General features: G+C 32.9%; 1 protein-coding gene and 1 long non-coding RNA gene across 2 annotated transcripts; one reads left to right on the forward strand and one right to left on the reverse strand.

Moving 5' to 3' along the window:
- Positions 1-1,344: 1,344 nt before the first annotated feature.
- On the reverse strand, positions 1,345-4,028 carry LOC114293292 (uncharacterized). Its single transcript, XR_014350137.1, has 2 exons — positions 3,321-4,028; positions 1,345-1,587 (listed from the first exon to the last, which is right to left on the reverse strand). It is a non-coding gene; the product is annotated as an uncharacterized LOC114293292 (long non-coding RNA).
- A 343-nt stretch (positions 4,029-4,371) lies between these two features.
- Positions 4,372-8,322, forward strand: LOC114282755 (KOW domain-containing protein). Its single transcript, XM_028225500.2, has 6 exons — positions 4,372-4,638; positions 5,447-5,518; positions 5,621-5,716; positions 6,157-6,260; positions 6,361-6,497; positions 8,095-8,322. The coding sequence occupies exons 2-6, from the start codon at positions 5,459-5,461 to the stop codon at positions 8,175-8,177; spliced, it is 480 nt and encodes a 159-aa protein (XP_028081301.2). The 5' UTR covers positions 4,372-4,638; positions 5,447-5,458; the 3' UTR covers positions 8,178-8,322.
- The last annotated feature ends 1,862 nt before the right edge of the window (positions 8,323-10,184 follow it).

The following is a 10,184-nucleotide window of genomic DNA, read 5'->3' on the forward strand; positions in this document are numbered from 1 at the left end:
TAGTTTTGATTTTTTTAGACAGACAAGTTTTTTTTGGGATAATGCTCCGATGTACAATGTAAATCATACGCAATTTTATCATAATATAATGTAAATTTTTACAAATTTATATGAATGATTTCACAAAAATGTGTAAGTTAAACACAAGTTCGCATAAGTTCACTTTTATAAATAGAAACTTGTGCACATTTGTATTCAACTTACATATTTTTGTGATATCACTTATATAAATTTGTGAAAATTTACATAATTTATCATAAAAATATGTATTTACCATAAAACTTGCGTTATAAATTCATAAAATGCTTTTCTTTTCAATTTACCATGAAGTGTCATCTTATAAAAGTATGTATCGAAAAATCTCATGAATTTTTTTTTGTAGACTTTTCAGTGAATTTGGAAAGGTACACCATAAGGTCATTTCACTATATTTTTTGGAGATTTCAAATGTGGGCATGCTTCATTTGTATACTATTGTCTTATTAAATTTTTGTCAAATATGTCCTTTTTAAAATGTGATGATAGGACATTTGTACACTATTATCTTATTACATTTTATCAAATGTATCATTTTTCTTCAAATGTGACAATGAGATATTTATGCACTATTGTCTTATTAAACTTTTCTTAAATGTATCATTCTTAAAATGTAATAATGGAATATTTGTACACTACTATCTTATTAAATTTTTTTTTGTCAAATATGACAATATGATGTCATTATAATATGTGCGTTATTATTTTATTTTGTTTTCAAATATAGGTATACTAGCGTATGCCCGTGCCTAAAGGCACGGTGTAAATAATATTAAGATTAAAATGCAGTTATAAAAATATATTTAACAGACTGTACTCTACAATTCCAAACAAATCAAATATAAAAAAAATTAAAATATTAAATAATGCACACCAGCCAATGCTCTGCAATTTAAAAGAAATTAAAACTTAAATGCACACCAGTTAGTGCTACTGCTGGTAATAAAATTATAACTACATAAGAACCAAGTTTGACTGACAAAAATAAAAATAAATAAATAAAATAAAATCTCAATCAACAAATCCAATTGTATAATTGCATTGTGTCATGATTTAGAACCAAGTTTGACTCAAAGGCAACACCGCACCTCATTACCAAACTCTAAATACTAATCTTAAAATGCAAGCTCCCATAGAGAGAGAGAGGGAGAGAATATTTTACAAACATCAGGGGCATATTTATAATTGACCCTTTTTTAAGATTTTGTGAAAATTTGATAATGGAGATTTAGAGGGCTGCAATCCATCACATTCTTACAGTATATTGGCATAGTTTTTAAATTTATTTTGTCTGAAACTGACCAATAACAATAGACGAAAAGATAATCAAGTGGTTTACTATTAAATCTAGGATTACATTTCTTTTTAACACAAGTCCCTAGGTAATCAATGAATTTCAATCAAAGAAGATAGAGAAACAATTGTTGGATATGAGTATCCTAACAATTATTAAATGCAAAGCAAAGCACTAACTAACAAACTCAACTTCAGAGAAAGTTTCGGATGTGTAATGACTTCACATCAACCATCTTCTCATCCTTAAATTCCTCCCTGAAATATATTGAAAGCATTCCATCAATTAACCATAAAATAAAAATAGTAATAATAAAAATAAATAAATAAAAACTGTATACAATAAATGTTAATGGTGTAGACAAATGCATAGTAATTAAAGGGGAACACTAACACACTGGGTATAAATAATATTGGTACACATATTTTAAAAAAATCAATTAACATAAATTATTAATATTGGTATCACATCCTTTACAAAAAAAAATCAATTCAAAATGATAATAATTTCACTGTTATAAAAATCAATTATAATAAATCAGTTTAAATTTAATCCCAACACGGATTAAATTTAAATTTAATCCCAACACTATTTAAATTTAAATTTAAATTTAACCCCAACACTATTTAAATTTAACCCCAACACTATTTAAATTTAAATTTAATCCCAACACTATTTAAATTTATTATAAATTTAACCCCAACACGGATTAAATTTAAATTTAATCCCAACACTATTTAACTTTTATTTTTTAATTTGATAAAAATTAAATTTAATCCCAACACTATTTAATCCCAATACTATTTAAATTTATTATGAATTTAATCCCAACACTATTTAAATTTATTATAAATTTAATCCCAACACTATTTAAATTTAAATTTAAATTTAAATTTAACCCCAACATTATTTAAATTTAAATTTAATCTCAACACTATTTAAAGCAGCCAGTGCTTTTTAAGATGCATTTTAGAGGCTCTCTTGAAAAGTCTAATTTTTTCATAATTTTTTTTTTCTTTTAAAGCTTTTAGAACATATTTACTTGCATCCTTCTAAGTCTCAAGTTTAACTGTCATTAAGTGTTATTATTTTTTTGGAGCCATGCCCATAGACTTTGCTCGAGATGTGTTCGATCTATGTGGAGTGGACGCTTTACCTGGGTCTCAGGATTAGTCGAAGTATGCATAAACTAACTTAGACATCCGATCATTCAAAATAAAAAAGTTACTGTTAGAAAAATGGAGAAAAAGTGCTCACACTTTGAAAATGAGTGTGGAAAGGAAATTCAAATGAAAATTAGAGAACCAAACTACTATTTTATCAAATGCAAATTAATCACATTCTCTTTTCCTATATTTTTCTCCCGCCCATCCAAAATAGTACCAAACTAACACATTTTCTTTTCCTATATTTTTCTCCCTCCCATCCAAAACAGTACCAAACTAATATTTTACATAACAAAAGCAAGCCACTGGTCAAATAAAGGCAATAAACGCCACACACACACACACGCGTATCTATATATATAAGACCTTAGAAGACTTAGTACATATATATTGCAATACCATCAAAATCTCCTCCATTCAATTCTACTTCGATATCATCACTCAGGTATGTCATTTAACATCAGACCTTAGAAGATTTAGATTATAATTGGGTCTCCATTAAAAAACAGGGAAGAAAAATTATAATTTCAACACTATTTTATTAATTTTTTCATTTGTTTTATTTTTTTATGACTACTTTAATCACAAAAAATAATCAACCCAACCCAACCCAATTATCAAAAAATCAACCTACCAAAACTGCCACCTCCTCTCTCTCTCTCTCACTACCACCATCCTCTCCATCCTCTGATATATTGTTTCTAACATATGTACCGATATATATACATATTTGGATTGTTGTAGATCAAGGGAAAAAAAATGATTCAAGAGCTATTAAGAGGTGGTGCTGGACTAATAGGAGGAGTGAGAAAAATCTCCATTACCGGTGTTCTAGAGGGTTCCTCCCCTTCTCCATCTCCTTCTTTCTTCACCGCCACTACTCCGGCGAGCTCTTCAGCCTCTGCGGAGAACCAAAACCTTCAGTGTCTGCATGATGGAGATGAACAGTTAATTTCTAAACCCATTTCAAGAGATGAACAGTGTCTGTAAACAATATATTCATGAGAAATCAAAACCCATTTCATATGTTAGAAACAATTTATTCAATAGAAATAGAAACCCATTTGAAGAGTGAAATAGAAACCCTTTTGTTGGAGGTTGTACAACAAAAACTATGTAACTATGTAAGGAAGTGAGTTTAAAATCAAAGAGTGAGAGATGGACAGAGATGGAGAAGGTTTGTGTGACTATGTAAGGAATAGAGTTTAAAATCAAGGATGATGAGAGAGAGAGGGGGAGTGGGTAGCCTTTAAAAGACGTGGAAGAGAGGGGGTGAGACGTGGAGGAGCGTCAGTTGTGATAGAGAGGGTGGGTTTTTTGCTTCTGTTGAAGAACAAAGAGTGAGAGAGCAAAAGAAAGAGATAGAGAGGAAAGGTGTGGGTGTGGGTGTGGGTGTGGGAATGGGTCAGACGTGGGTAGATAGGTATATAGGCGGCAATCATCACTCATTTGAACTAATCTGAACCATTGATGTATAGTTCAGATTCATCTCAGCCGTTAATGTTAAATGTATCTCTGATACATTTTGGTATATTTTCAAAAACAATCTTGTCTTATTGTATAGATTTTATTTGAGAGATTTTAATATGAAATAAGACTTATAGTTTAGAAGAATATTATAAAATTAAATGATTCATAAAACATGAATATAGGATTTATTAGGAAATGTACTAATTTTTAAAACTTCAAACTTATAAAAATAAAAATAAAAAATAGTGAAAACAAAAGAAACAAAATTCGTCTCCCTTTTTAACAGAAATGGACCCGTTTAGCGTAGTATTGTGGGCTCAGCATATAACTCATTTGATTTCTAAAATTTTTAGAATATTATAACCTGTAAGGAAGGAAAAATTAATTATAACCTATAAAGAAGGAAAAATTAATTTGATCGGTATTCGCATGATTTTATTAAAGTAGTATTTATTTTGAAAAAATAAATTTATATAAATGGATCCGATAAGTGGAGTCACACAACGAATTGGGTCGGGTCGGATAGTCCCTTATGTACCAAAATGTATACCTGACTCCCGAAGACATAAACCCTAGGGGCAAGACAAGATATGACGGAGAGAGATCGACAGAAACCAGTCCAACGAACGACCAACTCACTCTATCGTCGCATGTTTGGGTCTCCAATCTCTGGTATTGTCTTCTGATCGCAAGTTTCGCTGTCTTCCCCTTTATTTTCTCAGCAACCAAACATTCATTCAGAGTTTTCAGGATTTGTTTGCTAACGAATATGAGCGGAGTACTGTTTGGTTGCTGAGAAAATGTAGGAAAACGTTTTAAGTCTTGGATTTTATGTCAGTAGACCCGCCACAATTTGACATTTAATTATTGCGGCTCACATTGATGTTTTCGGAAACTGAAATATTTTTCCTTTTTTATTTATTTTTTTATTTATTTATCATTTAAAGTAAATTGGAGATGGGGCTGAAAGTCAGTTCGCAATACAAATTGTTCTCTTGAATAAAGTTTTGTGTGTGTGATAATGATAGTGTATTAAGACTTTTTCAATTTACACTTGTATTCCTTTTATCGGTAAGTTATGTATTCTTCACCTGTTCTAGCTTGTACCACTGTAAAGGGGAATTGATTTTATTTATTTATTTATTTTATGTTTCATGACATTTAGCAGCACAATCACACAATATCTTCATATGGGAGATTTGGATTATAACCCAACCAAGTCTTGATCTTTTATATCATTTTTAATTTAATACAAAACCTTGTCGTTCAATTGATGTTTAACTGTTACCTTTGTATTATTTGCAAAAAATTGGCTTCCATTGGAATTAGGCTTGCAATCTTGTGGTTGGTAGTGCTATGGATGTTACTTGGTGCTAAATTGACATGTTCTTCTCAATTTTATTTAATTTTGACCATCTACTGGTTAAAAAAATAATTAGCCATGTTATACTAATACTACCTGGTTTATCCTTGATTGCAGATTTAATTTGAAATGGGTTGGAAAGCAGCTCAGAAACTCATACACCACTGGAAGATTCTTAGAGGAGATAATGTAAGAAGAAGAGAGAAGATTGTTTTCTTCTTTGTACCTGTATGGCTCTGTTCTCCTTCTTTTTCTCTTCTTCAATGAATGTTTCCTTCTCTTAATTTGCAGGTGATGGTAACCAGGGGTAAAGACAGAGGTGAGACTGGGATTGTTAAGCGTGTTATTCGCTCTCAAAATCGTGTGATTGTTGAGGGGAAAAATCTGGTGAGTAGCACTTACTAACCTGCTCAGTTATTTCCACCCGTATTCTGATTTTGTTTAGTTTTGCACTTTCTTTGTTGTCAAGAATCTGTTTGACACTGTTGCTTTGTAGGTTCCAGTTGTCATATGTAGAAATACTTGAAAAGACAAACATGTGCATGTTCTTGAAACATTAGGTCCATCTTCTTAGTACTATAGTGACAAAAAGCAGTCTTAAAAACCTTCATATGAAAAGCACTCATGCCCATGCCTGGAAATTGACCCAAAATCTTTTCCATTACTTGGGCTTCTACAAATGTATAAGATTTCTTGTTATTTCTTTTTGACCAAGCTCCTTTGATCTGCAATGAATTTTTAGCATTCTGTTAAACTGTTTACATGTGTATGACGGAAGAATTGCTGCATTATGTTTTCCTATAGTCAATATTGTACAATTTTTGCAGGTAAAGAAACATATCAAGCAAGGGCAAGGGCATGAAGGTGGGATTTTTACAGTCGAAGCCCCCCTTCATGTCTCAAACGTTCAGGTTCTTGACCCAGTTACAGGGTATGGTTGTATACCAGATTTTAAATGAATAATCATAGTTGTTTTGATCTTTGCTTTCAGTTGTTCTATCAATGAATGGTGATTGATGCTAACTATGCAGGAGACCTTGTAAGGTTGGAATCAGATATCTAGAAGATGGTACCAAAGTACGAGTTTCCCGAGGAATAGGAACATCAGGGTCTATAATTCCTCGCCCTGAGATCCTAAAGATAAGGACCACACCTAGACCTACAGTTGGTATTGGCCTGTCTTAAAACTTATATGTATGTTATGTGCTTGTTTGCATGTGCATGTGTGCATAATTTTTAGTTCATGTGTATTGGTTTTCTTTTTCCTGCAACTATATGATAATAGCCAATTTTATGCAGCACTTAAAAGTTGTTGCTCTATATGCTATAGCTGAAATTGCATTTAGTAATTCACAGGAAAATACAGAAGTTTTTTTCATATGTGAGACATAGGCTGAAGATGTGAGGGCTAACCTCTTTTGTTTCCTCTCATTATAACATCTGGCATGCACATAGTAACAAGAACTAAATGCAAAACTTGTCCTAAATGGATATCTTGATACCACGGACATGTTTGTTTTTATAAGTTGCTATTTCTGTTTGTGGTATTTTTCCTTTCAATACCGTCCTCCTACAAAATGAAGGAAAGGAAACATGAGTAATTTTCTAGGAGTATGGTTAGGAAGAACTGGAAAAGTTCTTGAAAAAATGGGAACCGTGTAATGTAACCACCTATTTTGCTGAAAAGTGAAAAAATGACCTCTTGTTTTTGGCAAAAGAACACAAAACACAAGATTATTTTTTTCCAGCGAAAGTTGGTCTATACTATGTAGATTGCTACTTTGTCTGCTCTGTCTATATTTAACTTCGTAGACATATGGATGATGAGGTTAATTTACACAAAATAAAATTTTGACTTCCAGTCTATGCAAATAACATTCTGGACAAACTTTCTGCCCAACCAAATGCATATTGAAAAGTTATATTCTTTTCATTTTCACTTTTTTTTTTTTTTTTTTTTTTTATGCCTTTCTAACCATACACAACCTGACATTTATCATTTTGGACAGGCAGTAACCTGTCAACATGGGTTTTTGTGTTTATTTTGCTGCAGTAGTGTATGTTGTAATTTCTTGACTGCATATTGCTTGCTAGGGCTCACATGTATAGTTCAAAGAACAGTTCTCTCAGTTATGAGAGCATTCAAAGCATTCCTTCTGTTTATCATATTTAGTTTAGTAGGAAAATTAAAAAGGCCATAGTTTCTTCTAGGCATGTATGAAACTTAAAAAGAAAATTTGGAAGATGAGTAACTTTTGGATGGAATTCAACTTTGATACTGTCTCTGAATAGCTGCCACTCAATGGCAACCTTTAGTATGGTCCTTGCTAACTTCTTCTCAAAGGCCACTGGTAGCTGCTTCTTTAGAAATCGTTCTTAAATTACAGTTTCTTGTTAAGAGTACAAAATAATTGCTCATATTTTTTATTTTTTTGAGAATATAATTGCTTGACTTGGAATTTAAAAGAAGCCCTTGATGTCTTTGCTTGTTGTTTGGCAAGTGGCTTTTCTAGCCAAAAAGTCAAAAATTCACTAAAAAATCAAAAAACCAACAACCCATACTAAAAAGTTAAAGATTCCCTTTTTCTCTCTATTTTTTGCATATCTATTTGTAAAAAATCAAAAAGTCATCACAAACATACGAGTTTTTTTTTATATCACATTTTAGCTAAAAAGTCAAAAAGTTACTAAAAAAGTTTGTTCCGAAACAAGGATCATTGAAGGTCTAATGTGATGTGGTGGCTTGCTTTTGTTTATTTTTTCAGTTGGCCCCAAGGATACTCAGAGGGATCTGGTGTTGGAAAAGACATATGATGCTAAAACTGGGAAGGGCATGCCAGATCTTTAAATCTTCTCTTCAGATATTGAAAAATGTTGCAGATGAGTGCCCGTCAGATGTTATTTTTTTTGTACTTGTTATGAGAATTTCTCATGTAGTTTTCCTGGAAAATTTGGAAATAATAGATTTTTGGGTTATGGAAGAAATTCTTAAAACACATTTCTGTTATTTGGGTTGCAGGAAAGTGGAGTTGGGGGGGGGGGGGGGGGGGGGGGTGGTTTGTGGTTTGCTCCCTCTCTCACAAACCAATTACATGTATTAATGTAGATTGCATATGTGAAAAGCTTGACTGAAAATAAAGATGAATTTTGTTTAAAACAAAAGAATATACATCTTTGACTAATACTATGATCTAATTATGATGCAAATTTTCTAATTCATCTTAAAATAGAAGGGATTGTGAATGGTTATATTCATTTTTTAAAATAACAGAATGGAGGGTGATAGATTTTTTTTTTTTTTTTTTCTTTTTCTTGGACTCTCCATCTATGAAAAATTAAGAAAAAATTACAAATCAGTAGTGTCTTTACAAAAGATTTATAAATTCATGAAAAAGTTTATAATTTTAATTATTAAAGTTGATAAAGTTTATCATTGAATTTTTTTTTTATTTATATATTTAAATATGCACTGAATTGCAAATTTTTTTCAAAAGTTAATATTTTATAATGGTAAATAATAAATAATAAATATACTAGAAAGGGAGGGTCAGAGGTTTTTTTTCATCAATATTTTCATATTCTTCGAGAAATTATTAATCTCTCATAATATGAAAGATCTTGCTTTAGGAAATTAGGATTATTCACCAAATGTCATCCATCTTACTCGAGAGAAGTGTCAGTTACTTATATACTAGTACGAGACTACTGAACTCTCTAGATAATGTGATATTTTGTAATTGGTGTGCAAAGCTAGGACATTACAAGAATACTCAATATTTTTTTGGAGCTTTTTTGATAAATTCATTTTCTAAGAGTTTTATTCTATCTAATTCATATTCTTTTTGACTATTCTATTAGATCCAATTTGAGATAAGAAGACCAAATACCTTTTCATCTACTTATGTTCAATTTAGTTCACATTATTTTCTTATGTTTCAATAAGTCCTATGGGTGACATAATTACCAAAATACCCTTAATGTGAATATTCACACCGTCAATATAAATGTTTATATCGTCAATGTGTAGGGGCCCGGCTCATGTCGATCCTCATTGGTGCCCGGAAAAATTCGAGTCGGGCCGGGCCGGCCCACAAGCCAAAAAAATAGGCCCGACCCGGCCCATTGATAATATGAATACTCACATTGACAAGTTAACAATCACATTAATAGGAGTGTAAAATTGGCCTACGACCCGTGGGTGGCCCGAAACCAGCCCGTCGCCCGGGGTGGACCCGGGCCGGCCCGTTCCTAATATGAATATTCACATTGACATATTAACATTAACATTAACATTGACAAGAGTGTAAAATTGGCCCATGACCCGTGGGCATCCCGAAGCCCGGGCCCGGGTCGGGCGGGCCCGGCCCGGCCCGTTGACAATGTGAATATTCACATTGACATGTTAACATTCATATTGATAGGAGTGTAAAATTAGCCCGCGGCTTGTGGCCGACCAGAAACCCGCTTGCGACTCGTGGGCGGCCCTGGGAGGGCCCGGCCCGACCCGTTGATAATGCAAATATTCACATTGACATGTTAACATTCACATTGATAAGAGTATAAAATTAGTCCGCGCCCCGTGGCTGCCCGAAACTAGCCCACGACCCATGGGCGACCCGGGGCGGGCCCGGCCCGGCCTGTTGACAATGTGAATATTCACATTGACATATTAACATTTACATTGATAAAAGTGTAAAATTGACTCGCGTCCCATGGGCGGCTCGGGGCGAGCCCGGTCCGGCCCGTTGACAATATGAATATTCACATTGACATATTAACATTCACATTGATAGGAGTGTAAAATTGGCTAGTGGCCCGCCCGCTGCCCAAGACGGGCCCGGCCCGGCTCATTGAC

The sequence above is a fragment of the Camellia sinensis genome, chromosome 14 (genome assembly GCF_055761805.1).
Source record: "Camellia sinensis isolate YWXY chromosome 14, ASM5576180v1, whole genome shotgun sequence".
Taxonomy (NCBI): domain Eukaryota; kingdom Viridiplantae; phylum Streptophyta; class Magnoliopsida; order Ericales; family Theaceae; genus Camellia; species Camellia sinensis.